Here is a 24218-nt window from a genome sequence, read left to right as displayed (position 1 = left end):
ATTATTGAAGAAAAGAGATATTAGCTATTAGTCAGAGTGTAAAGTACTCCCGAAGTAAAAATCCAGAGAGCTGGGCTTTGATTTCCGGTTTTGACATTAGCTATACAACTGGGTCACATACAATAGAGGGTTCTAAGGTCCCTTCCAGTTCTCAATGTATGATTCTAAGAACCTAAGGTTCAGAGTGGTTTGCCTAGTCACACAGCTAGTGCTCTGTAAAACCAAAAACACCATTATCTCTTCCTAACCACTCATTACACAGAAGGAAATGAAGGCCTACTGGGGCCAAGTGACTTGCCTCAGGTCACAAATGTAGGGTAGAGGAAGAGACCAATCTAGAAACTGTCTCCTGAATCCAGGATCTTTCCACTACATGGCCCTAGATTAAATCTAGCTAGGGTCTTCTCCAGTAGCAAAGCTCCTCTCCTAATAGCGTTGAAATTAGCATTCCCTCTACATGCAGGGGCAGACCTCTCTGAACCGAGCCTTGGTCAAGTCCCTGCCTCCTCGGCTCTAACTTCTAATCATTGTCATAAAGAGGACTGAAACAGCTGCTCACTCGGTCTATTATCAGCTTGGTTGGAGACGGCGAAATTTAAATGACAGTAAGATGCTTAGCAAAGAAACGAAAGTCAGTGTTAAAAATAAAGAAAACAAGACAGCTTGTTTCATCTAAATAGAAGGGTTATTAAACAGGCCTGAATTAATCAGTGATCTGCCAGGGTTGAGAAATTGAAGAGTGGGGCCAGAGTGGAGAGCCGGGAGAAGGCTAGAGGGAGAGAAGTAGGTCTGCAGGTAGGAGCTGTTCTTGGGCTGGCTGTCGGGAATATGAAAATATTCTCTTCTTCTGAGGTCTACTTGGCAACTGGTTGGGTTTCTGCTCTAGAGTGCTGAGAGCATCGCAGATAAGGGGAGGGCAGAGGGGAGGCTGGGACTGTGCTTTGGCACTTGGCTTCTCTAGTCTGCTTAGTGATTCTGGAATCTCTCCATCTGCCAGCACCTGAGCCCCAGCTCCCAGACCCCCCTCTCCAAATCCCCTCCAAAGTCTATCTCACCCTCTCCCGGGCTTGGGCTGGAGCCAAGCTGTAGGAGTTGTTGCCTGTGATTCAAGAGGCAGCAGAGAGCTGCTGGCCCCTGATTCTTTCTCCTGATCTCAGTGATGGGAGGACAGGGGCCTTGGGATCCTGATATTTTTGGTCTGAGCTCCCTACCCTCCATTCCATTTTAGAAGAGGGGAGGCAGGAGCCTGTAGTGGCCAGACTAGAAGTGAGAGGAGGCTGGAGAAACAGCCCATGTTTGGGGAGACCCTAACACAGTCCCTGTTCAATTAGCCCACGGGTCTGAAGAGCATCGATGGAGGGAACCTCAAGAAGTCGTCTACTCAAACTCCCTAATTTTATAGATGAGGTAACTGAGTCCAAGAGAGGTAAACAGACTTTCCAAGGTCACAAAGTTAGTAAGTTGCAGAGTCAACATTCAACCACAAGTTAAATTCATTGGACTTTCCCCTGCACCAGCCAGATTTTTTGAGAGATAAAGGGCTGTGCCTGAGGAAAAGGTGGGAGACTTTCTTAGAGGCCCGGCCAGAGTGGGTAATTGCTCCCAGAGCATTTTGCTCTTTGACCTCAAACATTCCTTTTTCTCATCCCCACTCCCCCTACCTCCCACCCCCACACATAAACCCACCCTCTACCTTGGGCTGCTTCACCTCTTCCTCCTGGCTCTTTAGCCTTTTAATATCTTCCTATTGCACTCCATTCATCATCCTGGGGCCAGACCCTGCCCCAGCTCTTTTTATCTCAGGCTTCAGGTCAGCCCTCACTATCCCTGGCATCTTCATTGCTCTCCTCTCAGCACATTCCTCTCACTTTATCAGTGCCTCTGACTTCTCTCCCCTTCACTTTCTCCCTTTGGGGGAAAAAAAAGGAATCTTCAATTTCCAGAGTTGGCAGGGTCCTAGAAAATCCATCTGGTTCATTCCCCTGCCTCCCTATTGGAATCAAACAACTGTGAGGCTGCTGCCTTCTAGAGGCACTTGGAGGGTACTGCCTTGGCACAATTCTCTGGGCATGGACCTGGGCCTAAGAGAGAGCACATGTTGGCCACAGATGGCTTATAGTTAGGAAAGCAAGCCTCACCCAAGAACACATTACCCAGCTTTCATCCAACTACCCCATCTTTGGTTTTCTGTTTGCAGTTTGGGTTGTTGGGGGGTTTTTTCCCCTTGTCCCCTGCTTAGTGTATGAAAGTATGTGTGTTTGCTACTTGAGACATGCTTTCGAGCTCAAGAGCTGGAATCCCAGACAAAGAATAAAAGGTGAGACAGTGCAAGGGACAGTCACCCCAGTCTGCTTTCAAGGCTTCCTTCATTCTTTAGAGACTGAGTTAGTTTAGAGCTCTTTATCCTAGGGTTGGCTGTCAGTTTGGAAAAGTACTTAGGAGAAAGAGAGGCAAAGAGAGATAAGAAAGGAAAGAGAAACCTCATCCTCTGTTTTGGGAGTAAGCCCAGTGTCAGAGGAGCCCAGAAGAATGTGTTGAATTCCAACAGGAGTCTGGGGGGGGCGGGGAGAGGGGGGTCCTGAAGGTGGTGAGGGATTGGTTATCCAGAAAGCACCTCACCCTCCACCAAAGACTTGTCTCCTTCTTCCTTAACACCCCTCCCTCCTCCAGTAGCCTAGAGGAGACTCTGCTTTCTCTGTGGCCAGCTGAAACCTGTTCATTGAGGGTCAGGATGGGGTGAAAAGATAAAGGGGGGGATTATGACAAACTCTGAGAAGAGAGGATTCTGATGTAGAAAGAACTTGGGATCCTTTCTAGGTGCCAGTCATTGTGCTAAATGCTGGCGTGGATTTAATTCAATAAGCATTTCTTAAATGCCTACTGTGTGCCAGCCATTGTGCTAGGTATTGAAGATACAAAACCGAAACAGTCCCTACCCTCAAGGAACTTGGGGTGGAGGGAAGGAACTGACAGGGACACAGATAAGAAAAGACAAAATAAATACAAAGCAACGGGAGAGCCCTAACTGGGAGGATCAGGAAAGGCCTCTTAAAGGAAGTGGCACCTGAGCTGAGCCTAGAAGGGGTTCCCAGAGGCAGAGATGTCATGTCTAGAGAGCATTCCAGAAGAGCTTTGCTTCTTACCATGGGGCCTCAGCCAGGCTAATTCACTGCCAGACCTCATTTTCTTCATTCTGTCACCCCCCTATTCAATAAATTCCAATGGCTCCCTATTACCCGTGGGGGCAAATACAAAATGCTCTGCTTGGCATTCAAAAAGGCATTCTGTCTTGGCTCTAGGGAATTTTATTAATCTATCCTTCACGGATTGTTCTCCCTCCACATCTTCTGCCCACTGACTTTCCTGGCTTCCTTCAAGACCCAACTAAAATCCCAGTTTCTACAGGAAGTCTTTCCCAACCCCTCTTAATTCTAGTACCTTCTCTCTGTTAATTATTTATCCTGTATACAGCTTCTTTGTATTTGTTAGAACGTGAGCTCCTTTAGGGCAGGGGCTGTGTTTTGCTTCTTTGTATCTCCAACTCTTAACACAGTGTCTGTCATATTGTAGGTGACTAATAAATGTTTATTGATTGATTGATGTCTAATCTTGTAACCTACTCACCTATTAAATGGAGGGGGAATGAAAGGGATAAAAGAGTAAGGAGGACATTATGAGTAGTTCTGGTCAGAACTAGATGACTTCTGAGGTCCCTTCTAACTCTGAAGCCCAAGAAACCTGTGATTATTTTGATCATGACTAGGAAAGGATTATGCTTTGTTTCAGTCAGAAACTGAGGGAACAAGTTCAATAAAGAACTAAAAAATCCAATTCAATAAATCAGCAAGCATTTATTAAGCACCTACTATTGTAACAGAGGAGGAACATTGTGGATGGAGAGCTGCCCTTGGGCTCAAGCCCCTACTTGGAGACCTCCTACCTCTCAGTGTTCCAAGCAGTTCTAAGACTAAAAGTCACAGACAAGGTGTCAGCCTTCACTATTGGAGACAGGAGTTCTTCATACCAATTCAATCACACCACTGCGTGACAGGCACCATACAGAGCACTGGGGACACAAAAGGCAAAGATGAAAGTGTTTCTTGTTCTCAGGGACCTTGCTACCTTCTAGCAAGATGTTGCAATTCTACAGCAAGCATCCCTTACCAGTCAGAGGAAAAGACCCCTTCGAGTTTGAAGTCACGATATAGAGACAGAGACAGCAACCAAGTATAGTGTTCCTCCCAAGAAGTTGGACAGTGAGCAAGTTCTCAGGAAACTTTCCCCATTCACTCTCATCTCCTACTCTACCCATCTTACTCTGCATCCCCTCAGAACTAAACTCTTCCTTCCTCCCATACTATGTAGCTCTTGTTGACATGTGTCTTTATATTTTTATCCATGACTTTTTTTTTTGTTTGTTTTTGGAAGCAATCAGGGTTAAGTGACTTGCCCAGGGTCACACAGATAGTAAGTGTCTGAGGACAGATTTGAACTCAAGAAGATGAATCTTCCTGACTCCAGGCCTGGCACTCTATCCACTGTACTACCTAGATACCTACCCTCAACTATCAAATGGGGATAATAATAGCACCTACCTCCCGAGGTTGTTGTGAAAATCAGATGAGATACTATTTGGAAATTGCTTAACAAAGTTCTTGGCACATAGTAGATACTATATAGACGCTAGCTATTATTAGGTCCCTAAAACAAGCATATGAATTCAAATTGCTCTTGTGTCTATACTGGCAGGAATACTACCAAATCAGGAGAAAACAAGTTAAAATCCAGTCTTTCCAACAAAATATATATTTATCCCTTACATGCTATATCCTTCCCTCCCCAAGACAGATGGCTTGAATCTATCCTTTCCACCTATCCTTCAATATCAAGTTTAAATATTGCTTCTTCTGTGAATCCTTTCCTTTTCCCCCAGCTAGAAATGATTCTCCCTCATCTGATTCCTTAGCACTTGGGCTTCATGCTTCCATTTGTGTGAATTCATCTGTGTACATTCATAAGCTACTTACTTCCATTCATGACTTCCATTTATACCTTCATTACTACTTACTATGCAGTCATAAGCTACTTACTACCTATGGGACCTTCCTTGGTGAAGCGTAAAATGAAGGGACCAGACTAAATGATCTCTTAAGGTCTTTTCCAGTTCTAAATCCTAGGTCTGTTTGTCTAGATATGTAATTTTCTTATGTACTTGTCATATTATAATGTGTACTCTTATCCATGAACATGTCATCTCCTATTAGATTGTTTGCTTCTTGAGGACAGGTACGAGATATCATCTGTCTTTGTGATTCTTCCAGGACCACAATGCCCCATCCATAATGGACACTTCATAAATGTTGGTTGAATATTTTTTCCATCCCCCTGCTTTAAACCTTCCAGATCATATCCATGTCTCTAATCCTCCTCCTCAGTGAGCTTTCCCTTCACCATCCCACTCTCACCTACTTTTTAACCCTTACTTCTTTCATATTACCCCCTTCATAAATTCTACATTACAGCTAAGTTGGACCCCTAGCTGTTCTCCCTATTCTACTTTATTTCTCCTGTTTCAGGGCATTCGTGCTAACTACCCTCCCCATCTCCAGCTGTGCTGGAATGCACTCCCTCCCTCCTCATCTTCATCTTTCAGAATCTTTATCTTCCTTCCAGGCTAAACCTAGGTGTCACTTCCTTCCTGAATCCTTCCCTGAACTCCTTGGATGTTAAACTTTCTTCTTCCTCCAACCATTTGGTTTTTATTTATGAGTACATAAAATCTAAATGAAAATTTTTAAATGACACAAATAAAATGGTCCCTACCCTCAAGAAGATTACTTGCCTAAGGGAAGCCTCAGAGGGCATTCATTTCTTTCCATCAGTAACTAAGTTAGGGGAGGGATTTGAATCACCCTAATAGAGCATAAGTAACTTGAAGTTAAAGACTCTTCCATTTTTTTTTCTCCTTATCTGCATGGACTGACATCTGGACAAAGTCATATAAAGTTAGCACTTAATGTTTGCTTAATTGATTTGCCTGTCCCAGGAAGTGTTCAATTGCTATATAAGGCTTATCCTTAGAAAATACAGGAAATAGAGCAGGAAGAAAGAAAGAACCTTCAGCAATCATATATTTCATGAAAGGATTTCTATAAGTGAGAGGAGCATAATCTCAGAGAAAAAAAGAAGTTGAATCTAGTTGGTGATCCAGACCTTTACCCAAGAGATTAGAATCCAGATCTGTCTCCAAAGTTCACCTATTGGGTTCCCCTACCTTGAACTGAAGTTTCCTCCATTGCTACCCACTCTGAGCTCCTTCCCTAATCTCCTCTGGGGTTGACAGGTAGATCCCGAGAGAGTGACTGACAACTTCTCCCCTCAGGCTTCTAGGAATAACCTTCAGGGGTTAGGGACTTTTTTTTTCTAATACTGTCACTCAAGACCCCATTCATTGTGCTCAAAGCTGTGCCAATTAGCCAGGCAAAAAGCCAATTAACTTTCAGAAATAGCTATTTACTAAGGTAGTATTGGAAGGACAGTTAAAACAAAACATCCCCAATACTGAAGACACTCTGAGTCCAGGGAGAAATGGGTTCAGTCCTACTCTTTGGATTATTAGAAGATCTTTTCTCCCTCATGGAGTCCTTCATAAAATATTTTGAGTTGCAGCTGGCCTCCACACTAAGGGGCATGCTCCCTGAAGCTGCCTTTCTTCATGTTCAGTTTGTCCATTCTCAGATGGTATTGACATATTGTTTGTTATTGATCCAGCCTCTCCAATGACTTGGTCAATGGTTGGGGTGGGGAGCAGAAAGAAAGGATTATGACACTACCTCTGGACTCACTATCCTTCCCCTTCCCACTACTACTACACCCAATGAATTATCATTTGATTTCATTCAATGAATAAAAGTACATCTGAGACTCCCAAATTTTGATTGATAGATTCAATTCAGGTTCCTAGAATTTGTTTACACCTTTGATTGATTGATTCTGCAACTCAGTAAAAGTGGTGTCTCACCTGATAAAGACATCAAGGCTAAAACATTTTTTTTAACACATTAGTTAAAATTTGAAGGGTATGAGGCCTCCTTTTATTTTTTTATTTTCGTTTTTTTTTTCTTTCCTTTCTGAAGCACTCTTTAAATTACCATGGGGGAAAAGGAATCCTTGCCTCTTTCCTAATTTTTAGTACAATTTTTATTTTAAGATTATTATTATTACAAATAATGCCACTGAAATAATTTTGCTCTTTATATGGCTTTTCTTACTATCACTAACCTCTTTCATATTTAATCCCAGTACTGGGACACCTAGGTTAAAGGATATAAGCAATTTAATAATTTTGCATAATTACAAATTATTTTCCACAAATCCACAGCTGTAAATTTGTATGCCTGTCTTCCCACAATTCCTCCAGCATTGAATTTTCCTATCTTTTTCCACCTTTTCAACATATCATGTGTGAGGCAATACCTCCCAGATGTTTAATTATCATGTCTCTGATTATTTCTGATTTTGAACAGTTTTTCAAATGGTTACTGATATCTTTCTCTTTTGAAAACCATTGATATCTTTCAGGTACTTGTCTGCTAGGAATGGATGTTAATCTCATAACTTTGTGTCAATTCCCTGTCGTGGTCAGTGAGAAGACCATTACACTAAGTCTGAAATGCAACTTGGTTACCACCTATGTGACCTCAAGCAAGCTTTCATTTTCTACATCCTTAAAATGAGGGTTTTGGACTGGATGACCTCCAACTTCTAGATCTAGATCTATGATCTAAATGTCAGACTTCCAACAGAGATATTAGTGCAAAGATCTTTTTTTCCTTCAATGTATCTTTTTAAAAACCCATTAGCTGCATTGATTTTGTTTATGCAAAATCTTAAATTTGCATATTCAAAGTTGTCTGTTTTATTGTGAAAACATCAGTTGTAAAAGATATAAACCTTTCATTCTCTTATTTGAAAAAATTGACTTTTTTATCATGCTATTTATGTATTAGTAATTTATCATGGTATAATCATATAAAGTATTTGCTTTTATACCATGATATCTTAATGTTCTGTGGAAATAGCTTTAAAGAATCCAAAGTCATCTCCCTACCACTATGAGGCATTGGATAGGACTTTAACAAAGGGACAGGGAATAAATATCAAAAAATGTTTTGTGAAAGGGAAAGATATATACTTAAAAGCAGACCTCTAAAAAATTTTTTTCAGTCCATCTCTAGAGTTCTGGCAAGTTTTGCTAAGTCAGAGCATATGTGATTAAGAAAAAGGTTGTAAATTTAGTTTGCAAATAGTAGAGACTCACTAATATGGCCTCGGTTATGTTAGACCTATTCTCACTCTTCCTCATTTTTCAAAGAAATGTGAGGGTTATTTTTCCCAGATCTCTCTAGTTTTAGAATAACTTCACAGCTATTAGTGATGGTTTAACTGGAGTCCTGCCAAGAAACAAAGATGAGCTGACATCAGACAGAGAAAAGACACTGCCTTTGGGTTGGAAGTACTCTGAGGACAGTTCAGGGATAACACCCAAAACTTTGATAGATTTTCTTAGTCTAATAGCATCCTTGCCTAATTCACCCAAACCCCTTAAGAGGTCTGGGTCCAGGGTAGTTTTGACAAGCAAGCTCAGTAATCTGTGTCCTTCCAACAGGATTAGAGTGAGGGAAGAGGGAAGGGATAAGTTGGGATGGGGGGTTTTGGGGGGAGGGCACTATAGGAAATTGATTGCTCTTGTAGTTTGGTTTATACCATGCTGCTCTTTCAGCTCTGCCCAGGTGGTGACCTTTAGATAATAAAGGGAATTCTGGGAGATTTCTGACAGGCCTGTGACATATGGGGCAGGTCTGCAGGGTCAGTCAGTGTATCTCCCCACTCCCGGCTCCAGGGTAATGAATCTTGTTTTGGCTTCGAGAAGCCAGTCCAGCCAGTGCCCTAGAAAGATGAGGAGCCACAGGAATAGGATACCAACCCCACCTCCCCCAAACCCCAGCCCCTAAATGGAGTCCTACATAATTCAAGGAGACAACTCCAAACTTTAATAGCCTGTAGAAGAAAAGACAAACACTGGATGTTTTGCTAAGGTCCTGGGAGAGCTGGCTCGGTTTCCAGGGTTTGACCAGAGCCCACTGGCAAGACCTGGGGGAAAAAAAAAAAAGAAAAAACAATAACTGGCATCAAAAGCCACAGTCCCAAGACAGGAATCAGGGAGGAGGAGCTGGGACAGGAATCAAAAGGAAAAGAGAGTTCTCCCTGGGAGCTAAGAAAAATTCCAGAAAGATTCTATTGGCTTGCATGTGTTGTCTTCACTGATTTCTGGGGACTTGTACAGGACAAGGAAGAGAGGGTCCTGCTATGAAAAATGCCTACCAGATGAGCACTTTACAGACCTCAGTTGGAGCCCATTACTGCTTTGCTGTGTGATGCAGAATATTGCTCTATAAACCCCTCTGGGCTTCAGTTTTCCACCCTGAGATAGAGAGATTCTTCTCCAGCCTCCCTCTGATCTTCTAGGAATGCTAGGAGATATTTTGCTGGGCACCATGGTACAGTGGACAGAGCACAGAATTTCTGGCCAAAAGACCCAACAGCTTACTGCTTCCTAGCTGTGACTGTGGGCAAATCATCTCACCTCAGAGCCTGCCTTCCCTCCTTGTAAAAGGATATAATTATTCTGGCACCACCTACCTCACCTGACTATTGTGAGAAAAGTGTTTTGTAAAAACTACTTAACGTTATAGAAATGTGAGCTATTAATATTATTGTTATTCTTGGAGAGCTTTGCCTTCTAACCCTTTTCCTCTACTTCATCCTTGACCTTCAAAAAAAGGGCTCCCAAAAAGTTCAAGTTGGAACACATTCTCCCTTTTCCTCCTTCTATTCCATTCCCCAGTGTTCTCCTTTTCTGGGAGTGAGGGGCTAATATCCTCCTCCCCAGCCTTTTTCTGTCACTTTGCCTTGGGGTTTGAGAGAGTTATTATGAGAATACCAGTGATTCCCACTTTATTTCCCAGGCAGATCAAGTGGCATGGCCCTGAGCATGAGAGGAACCTACCTTCTGTCCCCCTCCATAGTAAATCCATTTCCTCCCCGATATCTTGTACTTTCTCTCAGCTACCCACGATATCTTGTACTTTCTCTCAGCTACCCAGTGACCAGGTTCCACCGGTTCCCATCTCACCTGTGAAGAGAGCAGGATGTATCTTGAACCTTGGGGCATGGATATTCTCAGGATGGGACAAGAATTTCAATGGAGATTTCCACCAAAAAGTGATTCAGTCCATGATAGAAAGGCAGTGGATCGCATCTCCCATGTTCAGTTTTCAGAGGTGAAATGCTGGATATGGAGCCAGAGACTGTAACACACCTGGGCTCCACAGTTTGCTAATAAACTTCTCTTTACTGTCTTTGTCCCTCGGACTCAATCTCATTCTCTCTGTTTTTTCTGTCTTTGTGGGGATAGGGGAGGGACCTGCTATCTTTCTTCCCCTGTCTCTCAATGTGTCTTTCTTGGCTCTCTCTGTTTTTCTCTTTTTATCTCTTTCTTGCCTCCCCTTTTTTGTCTCCCTCCCCCCTTCTCTCTTTTTTGGTCACCCTCTCCCTCTGCATCTCTTGTCCATCTTTCTCAGTGTTTCTCTCTTTGATTCTATCTAATTACCTACCTACCTACCTATCTCTATCCCCCTCTCCCTGTGTCTCATTTTTGTCTCCCTCTCCTTCTGTTCTTCCATCTCCCTTCCAGTGTATCTTTCTCTTCTCTTGCTCTCTCTTCCTGTCTCCTTCTTCCAGTCTCTGGCTCTCATTTTCTATCTCTTTCTCCCTTCTGTGTCTCTCTCTTTCTTTGGGATGAGGTATAACAATCCCTGTTCCACACAGCATAGTAGACTCTATGAAGAAAAAAAAATTGACATCCGATTAATGAAACCAACGCAGCTGGTACAGCAGTGACATCTAAATTGTTCCTTTGGTCCCGTTATTTTCTGTAGGAAATTCTCTCTCTCCCTTTCTCTCTTTTCCCTTTAAATCGCGTGCATAAAATACGCTAATAACAATCCTCGGTGTCTCTGAGTGAGTGACAGCTGAAATAAGAAAAAGACTAATCATCCCTCCTGCAGCCCTGTCACATGGAGATTAAATGAGCCTCTCTTTTCTCCCACCCCCCCACTCCTCTTTCCCCTCCCTGACTTGCTTACTCTTTTCTCAATGAGAACCCTGGGCATTAGAATAATAATATTATAGACACCATCAGGGTGAGAGTGGGGGAAAAAATCAGCTCAGACCCATGATTATTCCTTCAATCTAATAATTATTTAAATACCAGATAACTCCTTTCACTCTAATTGAGGCCTTTCAGTTGCTGGCATTATCAGCACTGTTCCACTGGCCCCCTCCCTCACCTTGTGCTGCCCACCATGTTCTGAGGTCACTGTTAGAATTCTATTCAAAGGGCCCACAGCGTACACATGACATCCAAACAGGGCTCCAATAGCTAGGATGCTGGAGCTAGTCCCTAATTCCCATCTTGCCTTGAATCTACAGAAATCTTGGGCCAAAAGTAGCTGATGAAGCTCATCTAATCCATCACCCACCCTGCCTTCAGGTAACTGCTCAGACAGAGAGCTGTCTAGCCTTATGTTAAAGGAAAAAAGACTCTAGAGACTCATGTATAGTAGGTGGTTAATAAGCATTGGTTGGATCAAATCAGATAATGAATGCAAAGTGCTTCAGAAAACTTATGATGCTTTATAAATGTCATCTAATATTAAGGTCATTAGTATTGTTGAATTGACATTGTCAAAAGTCATCTAATTCATGCCCCTGCCTTCAGGTAACTGCTCAGGCAGATAAATGTCTACTCTTACCTAAAAGAAAAAAAAGGAAAGATAGAAAAACACCCAAAACATAGATTTTTAGCATCCACAGCACTCTAATAGCTAGAGTGCTAATCCAGTCCCTATGAACATACAATTCCTACCTTGCCTTGAATTTACATAAATCTTGGGCCAAAAGTAGCTGATGAAGGTCATCTAGTCCATCACCCTTCCTTCAGGTAACTGCTTTATCTTAGCTTAACAGAGAAAAGACCCGAGAGAGCATCTAACACATAGTAGGTATTCAATGAGTGTTGGTTGGATTAAATGAGATGGAATGTGCAAAGAGTTTTGCAAAACATAAAGTGCTTTATAAATTAAGCTGACATTATTGGCATTATTATTGTTGTTGAATTGACAGTGAAAAAGACATTCCACAACCCCCCTTGGGAAGGTTCTCCAGAGAATTCTTCTAGTCAAGTTCTTTTTAATATCTAACTTCAGTCACTCCCACTTCAAGCTCTCTATGAATTCAGAAATTTCCTCCCTCATGTAACATCTGAACTTGCTTAGGAAGTGCCTTCAATTTAACAATAAACTTTCACATTCCTTTAATGTAAATTTTACAATTCTGAAAGCATTTTTATACATTATTTCTTTGGATCCTCACAAAAATCCTAGGAAGCCAACAAAGAAAGGATTATTCCTGCTCTAGCTTTGTAGATGAGGACAACTCAAAAACTGAAGTTACAGAACTCTCAAAGGTGGAGCCCAGAATTTGAACTCAGGTTTTCTATTCTCTAGTCCTCCGTTTTTTTCCACCATTTTCAATAGTACCTAGAGACCTGACATGAAATGCTTGACTTTTCACATGAAGTGACATTCTCCATCATGGTATCTGCTTGCTCCTCTTTGGGAATGGCCAGCCAGGAAAAGGAGAAAAATCAACCCATGGAGTTCACCTACTTAGGGATGGGAAATGGCATGGTGTATAGCTCTGTAACTGAAGTCCCAGAATATGGGATTAAGTTCTGGCTCAGCTACTTTAATAGAACATGGTGTATAATAGATGGGATCCATGCTGGCCTTGGAGTAAGAAAAACAGGTTCAAATCTGCCCCTATAACATTGTCATTTTGACTGTGAGCAAATCACTTAAGTTTTATGAGACTTAATTTCCTCATTTGTAAAACCTCAAAGGTTTATATGGAAGCTGGGGAGGTAATTTGAAGCACCTCATAAACATTTGGTGTTATTGCTACCTCTGTGACCTTGGGCAGGTTACCACCTTCTTGAGGCCTCAGTTTCCTCATCTGGAAAACAAGATATTGGACGGCATGATCTCAGATGTCCTTTCTAGCTTTAAATCTACCAATGAGCCATTTTGCTGGTTTCTGGTTTCTCCCCCAGATCTCTGTTCTCATCTGACACCTTAACATCTTATCATTCCTTATTCTTCAGGAGAACAGCTCTCCCTGCACTCTTCCTCTGAATCAGGCTGACTTCTCTATTACCTTAGCAGCTCTCTGTTCAAGTGGCATTCTATCTCTCCCCAGAAGAGCCATCCCAGGATAGAATAAAGCTGTCTGTCAGATCCATTATCTGGTTATTTCTTATTTTAATATGTTTTTATTGATACTTTTTGTTTTTATGTCACTTAAATATCTCTCAACATTCTTTCTTCCCCCTTCCCCGGGAGCTATCCCATAGAGAAAAGAATATTTTTTAAAGAAAAAGATGAAAGGAAAAACAATCAACAAAACATAACAACACGTTGAAAAAGTCTGAAAACACATACAGCCCTTTTCACTTTCTAATAGAGGTGTCAAGGTACAGTAGAAAGAGAATTACTGGGAATTAGGTCCCAGCCCTATTGCTACTGGCTTTCTGTGTGATATCAGTAAAGTCACTTTCCTTCTCTGGGCCTCAGCTTCCTCATCTGTAAAATGGGGGAACTGCATTAGATGATGTCCAAGAACTCCTTCCAGCTCTAAGAAACAAGATTCTAAGGAGTTAACAACACTCCAAGGCAAAAGGGGGTTCCAGCCACTTTCTCCATTCTCTAGTTAGATAGGCCTGAGGAAGAAGAATATCTGAGGCTGGAGAGAGCAGGAGTGATGCTGAAGGTCATTTACTTACTCCCCTGTGGGCTCCACACCTCTCATATTCCCCTTTTCCTCTATCAGGCTTGAAATCCCAGGGTGCTAGCTGCCATGACCTTCCAATCCTCTCTGCTGGAAGAGGAACAGTTACGGTTGGTACAGAGGCTGCCAAGAGAGCATGAGGCAGGACCCCTCAGCTGAACTATAAACCTCTAATTGCTGTTCTTTGCCTGCCCTGTCACCAACACTTGCCTGCCAGACAGCTCCTTGGGTGGGCATTTGGTGCCATCCAGATCTGTCACCAACACCTGCTTCCCAGATCCTTGTCTGGGAAGATGGTGTTATCATTCTCTTGAGATGAAATATTTAGTGGAATAGCCTTCACAGGCTTTGGGCTCTGTCTCAGACATTCAACCAGCCCCTTAGTGACTCAGTCCCAGAAAGCAGCACCCTCCAGTTTGAGGCTCAGGGTAAGAAAGCAGGGAGCAAGTGAACAGTTGAAAAGAGTACTGGACTTGGGGAGTAGTCAGAAAATATGAGTCACATTTACTGTGTGGTGGTGGGCAGTTCAATTCTATGAGTCTGTCTCCTTCCTCATCTGCAAAATGGGGACAATAATATTCTACACAGGGGCCATTGGGAGAAAGTGGTTTTGCAGACTATAAAAAAATGATAGAAACATGAACTACTATTATTGAGAAATCAAGAAAATTCTGAATCCTAGGACTGTCTTTGTGTGATGGTGGGGTCCCCTCAGCCAGCTGGAAGTGGGAAGCCATGGATGGAGGTAGACATTGTATATTACCTACCAAAAAGCTCCTGGGATAGAGTTTAGCTTGGAGCAGGAACAGGGGACAGATTCCTGGGTGAGAGAAGATACAGCAACATAGGAATTGGGAACACCCAAGTTGAATCAATTAGCAAGCATTTATTAAGTGCCTACTGTGTACCACACACAGAGCTAGGCACTGGGGAATACAAAAACAAAGATATAACAACCCTCCCCCTATAGAAACTTACATTCACATTTTGTTGAAAGTCTCCATGTTTTTCTAAAATCAATCAGCTCATCATTTCTTATAGCACAGCAGTAGTCCATCACAATCATATACCACAATTTGTTCAGCCATTCCCCAATTGATGGACATCCCCTCCATTTCCAGTTCTTTGCCAACACAAAGGAAGCTGCTAGAAATATTTTAGAACATATAGTCTCTTTTCCTTTTTCCCTTGATCACATTGGGAAACAGACCTAATAGTAGTATTGCTGGGTCAAAGGGTAAACACAGTTTTAGAATTCTTTGGGCATAATTCCAAATTGCTTGAAGGAGACAACTCCTAAATTGAAAATAGTCATCTCGGGGCGGCCAGGTGGCTCAGCGAGTAAGAGCACTGGCTCCAGTGTCAGGATGACCTGGGGATCAAATCTGGGCTCAGATACTCAGCACCACACCCAGAAATAACTGGCTGTATAACCTTGAGCAAGTTACTTAACCCTGATTGCTTTAAAAAGTAAAAAAAGAAAATAGTCATCTCACTTTCAGGCTGTTCAGAAAATTTAGGGGAAGCTGGAGGAATGGGAATGAGTGAACCAATCCTAGGGAAGGGCCCTAGAGAATCAAGTAGCAAAAATAAACAAAAAAAAAACAAGTACCTGCCCTCAAGGAACTTACATTCTATTGAAGGAGACAGGGTAATTCCTACAAAAATATATAGAGAATAAAGTTGAAAACTCATTCTAAGGCTGCTCAGAAACCAGAAACACAGGGAACAAAGTAAATGAAGTCTTGGGACCAGCGCTGAGACCCTCCTCCATCCTTAACCTCTGAATTCGGATAAGAAATTTAACCCTTTCCAAAGAGTCTCTGGACTTGAGCCACACTTCAGTGCCCTTAACTTTGGCTATTTAGAGCACAGGTTCTTGGCTTCTACTACCTTTAAAGTCAACAGAACTTCTGAAAGTCACGGGTGTATCAAATGACTGGGGAGAGTCCCATCTCCTCTCCAGGAAAGAGAAAGTTGCTGCTGTGGGTTCCCAGATTCTTAGAGTAAAAGTTCCCCATAACCAGGTGCTTCTCCCTTGCTCCAGGGACCTCAATCCCTTGGCCCACTACCAGGAACAGCCTGTTCTTATCAGATCCAAACGACCTAAGAGAAGAGGCCTCTATTGTCACTGATGAGGAATCTTGATCTACTCAGCCCAGACTAGAAAGTTACAAATCTCTAAGCTGGTCACATTTCTAGCCTCTGAGAGCTGAGGAGGCCTTGATTATGATGTCAACAACTCTCATTTTGTTGTTGTTCAGTCATTTCAGTCATGTTTGACTCTTGGTTACCCCATTTGGGATTTTCTTGGCAAAGATACTGGAGTGGTTTGCCATTTCCTTCTCCAGATCATTTTACAAATGAGGAAACTGAGGCAAACAGGGTTAAATGACTTGCCTGGGGTCACACAGCAGTGTATGAGGTCAGATTTGAGGCCAGATTTTGAGGCTAGATTTGATTAACTCTTTGAACTCTGAGTTTGATTCCCTTTCTGCTGGAAGAGGGCATTTTCCTATCCTAAGATATGATGGGAGTGGGACCTGAAAGGAGGTGCCCTTCCCAGGTACTCCTCCAGCTAAAGAGTTGGGTGAATCTCTGAAAATCATAGGATTATCTTGAGTTCATTTCCTTCTCTTGGAATCTGAGTCTTGCTACCAGCCCTGGAATGCAGTTAAAAATACCCTGTCCTTTCCAAAGGGGAACTCTGGTCTGAAGCTCTTGTGGGGAAGGAGGTTTTGCCGGTGTGTGTAGAGCCGGAAGGGCTGGGGCAGAAGGATCTGAGGTCAGCCCATGGCTCACACTGGGGTTGCTTTCCTCTTTTCAAGGAGGCCTCTGGGACCTCATGACTCACTACAATGAGCTTGGGGTGACTCTGACCCAAGGTATGTGGGTCCTATCTCAGGGACTCTGCCCCAGACAAGGAGGCACTGTTGTCAGACTTGACTATAAGGTTCAGAAGAGAGAACTGGAAGAGGGTTTAGAAGGCCAGGAATGTGGTGAAGCCTAAGGCTGTGTGTCCTGTTCTAATTATAACCTGGCTGAGCCGGATGGGGCAGGGTTCAGGCGACTCCTGAACAGTATTTGAATGAGATTTCCACCTTCCACTTGGATGTTTACAGCCCCAACACAAACACAACAGCTTTTTCCCAATTCTTAAGCGTAGATCTTGTCACGATTCTCCTCGGCTCAAAATTCTTAGGATCAAAGACATGAGATCACAGATGTAGAGTCAGAAGGGAGCTGAGGTCATCTAGTCCATCCAATCCCCTCCTCTTACAGACGGGGAAACTTGAAGCTTCAGAGGATGAAAAATACCCCAGGTGTTCAGTGACTCCTGATTGCCTTCCAAGTAAAGGTTAAACTTCTTTTCCTGCATTCAAGGCTCTCTAGAATCTGGGACTATTCAACCTTCCCATACTAATCTCATTGCTTCTCTTCACAAATTGTGTTGCAGTCTAAGTGAACTATTAGGTGGCAAGGTATATAGAGTACTGGGCCTGGGTTTGGGAAGACCTGTGTTCAAATGCAGCCTCAGACACTCACTAGCTATGTGACCCTGGGCAAGTCACCTCACCTTGTTGGCCTCTGTTTCCTCATCTGTCAAATGAGTTGGAGAAGGAGATGACAAACCACTCCAGTATCTTTGCCAAGAAAACCCCAAATGGGGTCACAAAGTGTCAGACATGACAGAAAAGACTGAACAATTCTCCCATCTCTATGTCTGTACTCTCACTATTCACCTCCCTCTGTCTAAAACGCCTTCCCTCCCCCACTCCCAATTGTTTATAGCTCTTTCAATGTCACCTTCTCTGTAAAATCTTCCCTATTCCCCTGGACCTTCCCTCTCAGACCTCCTGCAGTATTTTGTTTCACAACCTTTTAATGTATCATGTAGGCCTATCTATTATAGTTACATGTGTTTGTCTCTAGGCTAAAAGTAAATTCCTTAGAGGCAGACATGGAATCCTACCTAAACTTACTATCTCCCTTGTTATGTAGTACAAGACTACAAGACTGTACATGCAGTAGGTGCTTAATAAATATTTGCTGAGGGCAGCTTGGTGGTACAGTAGATTAATCACTGGGCCTGGAGTCAGGAAGACTTGAGTCCAAATCCAGCCCCACATACGTATTAGCTGTGTGACCCTGGGTAAGTCACTTAATCCTATTTGCCTCAGTTTCCTCATCTGTAAAATGAGCTGGAGAAGAAAATGGCAAATCACTCCAGTATCTGTGCCAAGAAAACCCCAAATGGGGTCACAAGAACACAACTCAACAACAACAACAAATACTTGTTGAAATGAATGTCCCTTAAAGTGGGAGGAATCTTAGAGATCATCAAATTCAATCCCTACCTTTATTTATTTATTTATTTATTTTGGAGGTGGGAGAGCAGGGCAATTGGGGTTAAGTGACTTGCCCAAGGTCACACAGCTAGTAAGTGTCAAGTGTCTGAGGCCAGATGTAAACTCAGGTCCTCCTGACTCCAGGACTGGTGCTCTATTCACTCCACCACCTAGCCACCCCCAATCCCTACCTTTTATAACAAAGGCTCAGAGAAGTTGTGTGATTTTCCCCCAGTTCACACAAGCAGTAAGTGAAAGAATTGAAGCCTGACCCTCTGACTCCAAATTCAGAACTCCTCCCATCACAACATACCTCTTCAGTCCCTTGGTTTCTCTAAACCTGTCTCTTCTTCTATGAAAAGTGAATATATTAACATTTAGACTCAGGTAGAAATAGGGGGCCACTAAATCATCCATAAGAATCCCTGCAGGTCTCAAATTGCCTTAGAAAACCATGTTAACATTATCTGTTCTATTGTATTTTTATTTACTGGGTTAAACATTTACCAATTACATTTTCATCTGGATTGAGTCATCCTCAGGATCGCCCCCTACCCAAGCCACATGTTTGACACCAGATATAGACCACCTGCTTAGCAGCTGTGAGCCAAGCACCATGTAAACCTTAAAGGATATATGTGTGTGTGCATATATATGTATACATATATATGTGTACCTATATACAAGAGCTGGAAGAAAACTCAAATCCAGCTCTTTCATTTTACAGATAAGGAAACTGAGGCCCATCAAGGTTGAGGGCTTTTTTTTCTCCAAAGTTACACAGGTAGTAACCTTAATGTGCAGTCAGGATGTGAGTCGTGGTTATTATTGTTATTTCACAAATGAATAGTCAAGTAATGCCTGGAGTAGGAGTGACCCACAAACCTCTATTCCCCCCGCTTCTCTCTACCCTGCGGTGTCCACAGGGTGCAGTGTGGTTGAGTGAACATGACCCAGAAAACTACTTCCATTAGCAAAAGCTTGAGCAGCCCTTAATGCCGAGATGCAGAATTAAGCAGCTTGCTGGGGGTGGTTGGACTTTCCTTGTCCAAATGGATGAAGAATCAGCAACCCTGCCTTCCTGGGGCCATTCCTCCTTCTGAGTGGCACTTTTGGGCCATTAGCCCAACCTAACTCAACTGGAAAAAGACAATGCCTTTCTTACTGATAATGTGCCTGGCTGTGAGGTTAAAGAACAGGGATTATTTAGTCTTTAAAAGAGAAGGGTGAGGGGAAATGGGAGATGAAAGTATTCATGTAGAGCAAATCTATGAGCAACTTTTTACAGAATGATTAGATCATGGATTTGAAAGTGGAAGGAACTTTAGGGGCCATCTAGTAGAAACACCTCATCTTACTGAAAAGGAGATTTAAAGTGACAAGTTTGAGTTCACACAGATAGTAAACCTCAGAGGCATGATTTGAACCTAGGCCCCCTGACTCCAAAAAGCCATTGTTCTGTCCCACTTTTACTGAGAAAATAGTTCAATTACTTCTTCCTCCCCACAGAAGACAGAATAAGAGAAAATGAGTTTAAACAGAAATAATAGTGCTGGTCTCAGAGTAAAGAAGGCCTGGGTTCCACTCCAATTTCCTATACTCACTAGCTGTGTGACCTTGGGCAAGTAATTTAACAAGTCTCAAAATCTTCATCTGTAAAGTGGGGTTGGTGATAGCAAGGTAGCACCTACCTCACAGGCTCATTGTAAGGCTCAAATTAAGATAATTCACACAATTCTGAGCTTTGCCAATTTTCAGGTGTTACACTGGGGCAGCTAGGTGGTACAGTGGATAGAACACTAGCCCTGGAGTCAGGAAAACCTGAATTCAAATCTGGCCTCAGACACTTACTAGCTGTGTGACCCTGGTCAGGTTGCTTAACCCCCAATTGCCTTTAAAAAAAAAAAGTGCTATGTGAATGGGAGTCATTTATCACCTTGTCAGGAAGAAACAGATTTTAATCCTGCCTCAAACCCCTATTGCTTGTGAGACTCTGGGTAGCCTCCCTGAAGCCTCAGTTTCCTTATCTATTAAATGGGGGTAATAATAGCACAAGATTGTTGTGTAGAACAAATGAGATAATCTGTGTAAGGAGATTTGCAAACCTTAAAACATAATATCAACATGATCTATTATACTCTAACACAAGGGAATGTAGCTGAGTTTGAAATAGGTTCCCAGAAAGTCTCTAAAAATAGTAAAGATTTTTATTTGAATGAGATTTCCAGGGTGTGAACCTTAGACTAGGAAGACCCTATAATCTGAACTGGGAGTCAGGATCTAGTCTTAGCTCTGTTTCTAACTAGCTGTATGACCTTGAACAAAACATCTAACTTCAATCTGGCCCCCAGTTTCCCCATTTAGGCTTTTATTGGAATAACAGATGTGGAGTCACTTTTAAATGGAAAAAAAAAACCTTTACATCATAAAGGATAATGATCTATCCATTATTACAGTTAGAAAAATTAAAGCATGGAAAAGGAGAAAGAATTCCCAAAAATCTATGAAAGAAACAGGATTGGGGATTATTTAAGGGAAATCAGTTCTCTTCCTCTCTAAAATGTTTCTGCTTAGTGTTTTCCCTAATAGGATAGTGAGTGGACCTGTGATTTCATTGAGATAAGGAACTCCAGAGGGAGGAAACTCCCTCTACCAAAATACAATTATCCCTCCCACATTGTGACTTCCAGCATCCCGGGTTTTGCTATATGGCTGGTCAGCATAATTTCAGGGGAGTTTCATGGAAGCCTCAGATGACACAGGAAAGCCAGCAGATGACACAGAAAAAAAAGGATTTTTACTTCACGTTGACCTACATATATTCTGTGACCAAATACTTAACCCAAACTTTACAATAAGGTACCATAAATGCCCCATTAAAGAAAAAGGAAAAATTCAAACTTCTCTGTTTGAAAGAAAAAATTTTTAAAGGGAATTCCTAAATTGTGGGTCACTGCTCCCCTAACCTCTGATGTGGAAGGGATAACAGTCATTTGCACCTTTTTCTTCCATTTATCAGCCTACTGAGTTGCCTAGAGCACTGAGAGGTTAGTTGACTTGCCCAGGGTCACGTTGCCAGTATGTGTTGGAGGCTGAACTGAACCCAAGTTTTTGAGGCACGAATGCCAGCTGCCTGTCCACTACACAGTGCCATCTCTCTTAACATCTCTCCAAAGTTTACCTGCATCTGACCATCTCTGCTTTGTGTTTTCCAGAACCATGTGAGCCTCACCCTTGGAGTGTGGGATAAACCAGAACTTGGAGAATCTGTCTCCTCTCCCTACCCCCCTCAGAATGGAACAAAAGAGACCTTGGCCTCGGGTCCCAAACTCATATGCCTGGCCAGTGGTTCTGTTCTCAGTGGTCTGGGTGCTGCTCTTACCGCTGACAGCTGGCACACAGCAACTCAGCACCTTCCACTCAGAGAACAGAGACTGGACCTTCAACCACTTGACTGTGCACAGAGGCACGGGGGCGGTATACGTGGGGGCCATCAACCGGGTCTACAAACTCTCTGGCAACTTGACTATCCAGGTGGCCCATAAGACGGGGCCAGAGGAGGACAACAAGTCGTGCTACCCACCCCTCATCGTCCAGCCCTGCAGCGAGGTGCTCACCCTCACCAACAATGTGAACAAGCTGCTCATCATTGACTACTCTGAAAACCGCCTGCTGGCCTGCGGGAGCCTTTACCAAGGGGTCTGCAAGTTACTCCGCCTAGATGACCTCTTCATCCTTGTAGAGCCATCCCACAAGAAAGAGCACTATTTATCCAGCGTCAACAAGACCGGCACCATGTACGGCGTGATTGTGCGCTCCGAGGGGGAAGACGGAAAGCTTTTCATCGGCACGGCGGTCGATGGCAAGCAGGACTATTTCCCGACGCTCTCCAGCCGGAAGCTTCCGCGGGACCCAGAGTCCTCAGCCATGCTGGACTACGAGCTGCACAGCGACTTTGTCTCCTCACTCATCAAGATCCCCTCGGACACCCTGGCCCTGGTCTCCCATTTTGACATTTTCTACATTTATGGCTTCGCCAGTGGTGGCTTCGTCTACTTCCTCACCGTCCAGCCGGAGACTCCAGAAGGGGTTGCCATCAATTCGGCCGGTGACCTCTTCTATACCTCCCGCATCGTGCGGCTCTGCAAGAACGACCCCAAGTTCCATTCCTACGTCTCTTTGCCCTTCGGCTGTACTCGGGCCGGGGTGGAGTACCGCCTCCTCCAGGCTGCCTACCTCTCAAAACCTGGAGATTCTCTGGCCAGGGCTTTGAACATCAGCAGCCAGGACGATGTCCTCTTTGCCATTTTCTCCAAGGGGCAGAAGCAGTATCACCACCCTCCTGATGACTCGGCCCTCTGTGCCTTCCCCATCCGGGCCATTAACACCCAGATTAAGGAACGTTTACAATCCTGTTATCAGGGTGAAGGCAACCTGGAACTCAATTGGCTTCTGGGGAAAGATGTCCAATGCACCAAAGCGGTAAGGACTCTCTCAGCTCCCTTCTGCACTAGGGCTGGATTTTCTGAGCTGGGAATTTCCCATTGATCTTCACTACTAACCTCCTCATACTCTTCTCGCCACATCTGTGTGTCTCTAAGGTTCTGAAAGTGACTAGATTTCAAGAATCATGTCACTAGTATGGTACTAGTGAGCATAGTACTTTGCCTATAGGCATTATTCAATGAATATTTCCTGAAAGGCAGCATGATATAATGAACAGAGTGCTGAACCCAGAGTCAAGAAGACCAGGGTTAGGGGTAGTAGCTAGGTGATGCAGTGGATAGAGAGCAACTGGCCCTAGAATGAGGATAACCCGAGTTCAAATCCAGCCTCAGATACTTAAATAACTGTGCGACTCTGGACAAGTCACCTAACCTAGATTGGGGGAAGACCTGAGTTTAAATCATTACCTCTCTCTGGGACTAAGTTTTCTCATCTATAAAATGAAGTTTTAGAAACCAGATAGTTTCTAAAATCTCTTCCAGTTCTAAATCCTAATCTGGCCAAATCAATCAATAATGATAATGATGATGACTTTTCTAACAACAATAGTAATAGTTGACATTTATATATATATATATGTATATATATAAATATATGTATATATAGTAAATAAATATATATGTATATATAAATGTCAACTATTACTATTGTATATAAATCTCACTTTATATAGTTATCATATATGTATATGTATAGATGTATATATATATCACAATTACTATTGTATATACATATATATCACTTTAAAGTTTGCAAAGCACTCTATATGTAGCATTTTATTTGATCTTTATATCAGCCTTGTCAGGTAGGTGCTATTATTTATCCCCATTTTACAGATGAGAAAACTGAGATGAGCTGGGCTGAAGTCAGAGTAGAAAAGGAGGAGAGAATGGGGAGAGAAAAAAAACAGACAGTGAAAGGCTGGAGGAAATATTAGGGTTAATTCTCCCTTGTATGGCTCAGAGGGTGTTCCCACAAAACAGGAGGGGGCCTTGTCAGGAGGAAACTGCAAATTCCTGCCTTGCTCCTGAGCCAGAGGAGAGAGGAAACCGACACCCTTCTCTGCTCCTGTATTGCTGCAGGGAGACATGGAGACAGGCCCAGACTTGTTACATAAGGAGGGGAGACATTCTATAATGACAGAAATAACAATAACAAAGTCCTTTTATTTGTACACTGCCATACTGTGGCCCACAAAGTGTTTTCACATCCATTCACTCTTTTTGACCCTCACAACAGCTCTGAAGTAGACAGGACAGATTTTATTATCCTCATTTTACAGATGAGAAAATCAAGGCTAAGAGTTAAGCAACATGTGCAAGGTCACTGACCTGAGAAGTGGTGGAGGGAGGACACAAAAGTGGAATGTACATGAAAAGATCAGTTAGCTAGGAG

The 24218-nt window shown here is 42.9% G+C and overlaps 1 protein-coding gene across 3 annotated transcripts in view; it reads left to right on the top strand.

The window, feature by feature from the left end:
* The window catches only part of PLXNA2 (plexin A2), a 319997-nt gene that overhangs the window by 16997 nt on the left and 278782 nt on the right, over positions 1-24218 (top strand). For all 3 annotated transcript variants that reach the window (XM_069074756.1, XM_069074757.1, XM_069074758.1), the window contains exon 2: positions 21533-22799. In XM_069074756.1, coding sequence (XP_068930857.1) covers positions 21612-22799 — 1188 coding nt within the window. In that variant the 5' untranslated portion in view covers positions 21533-21611. The remainder of the gene's footprint in view (positions 1-21532; positions 22800-24218) is intronic.

This window comes from Petaurus breviceps, unplaced genomic scaffold (assembly GCF_028583685.1).
Source record: "Petaurus breviceps papuanus isolate PSGF00001 unplaced genomic scaffold, PetGlider_PUasm1.0 90895, whole genome shotgun sequence".
NCBI lineage: Eukaryota > Metazoa > Chordata > Mammalia > Diprotodontia > Petauridae > Petaurus > Petaurus breviceps.
This window is presented reverse-complemented; position numbering and strand designations above follow the sequence as displayed.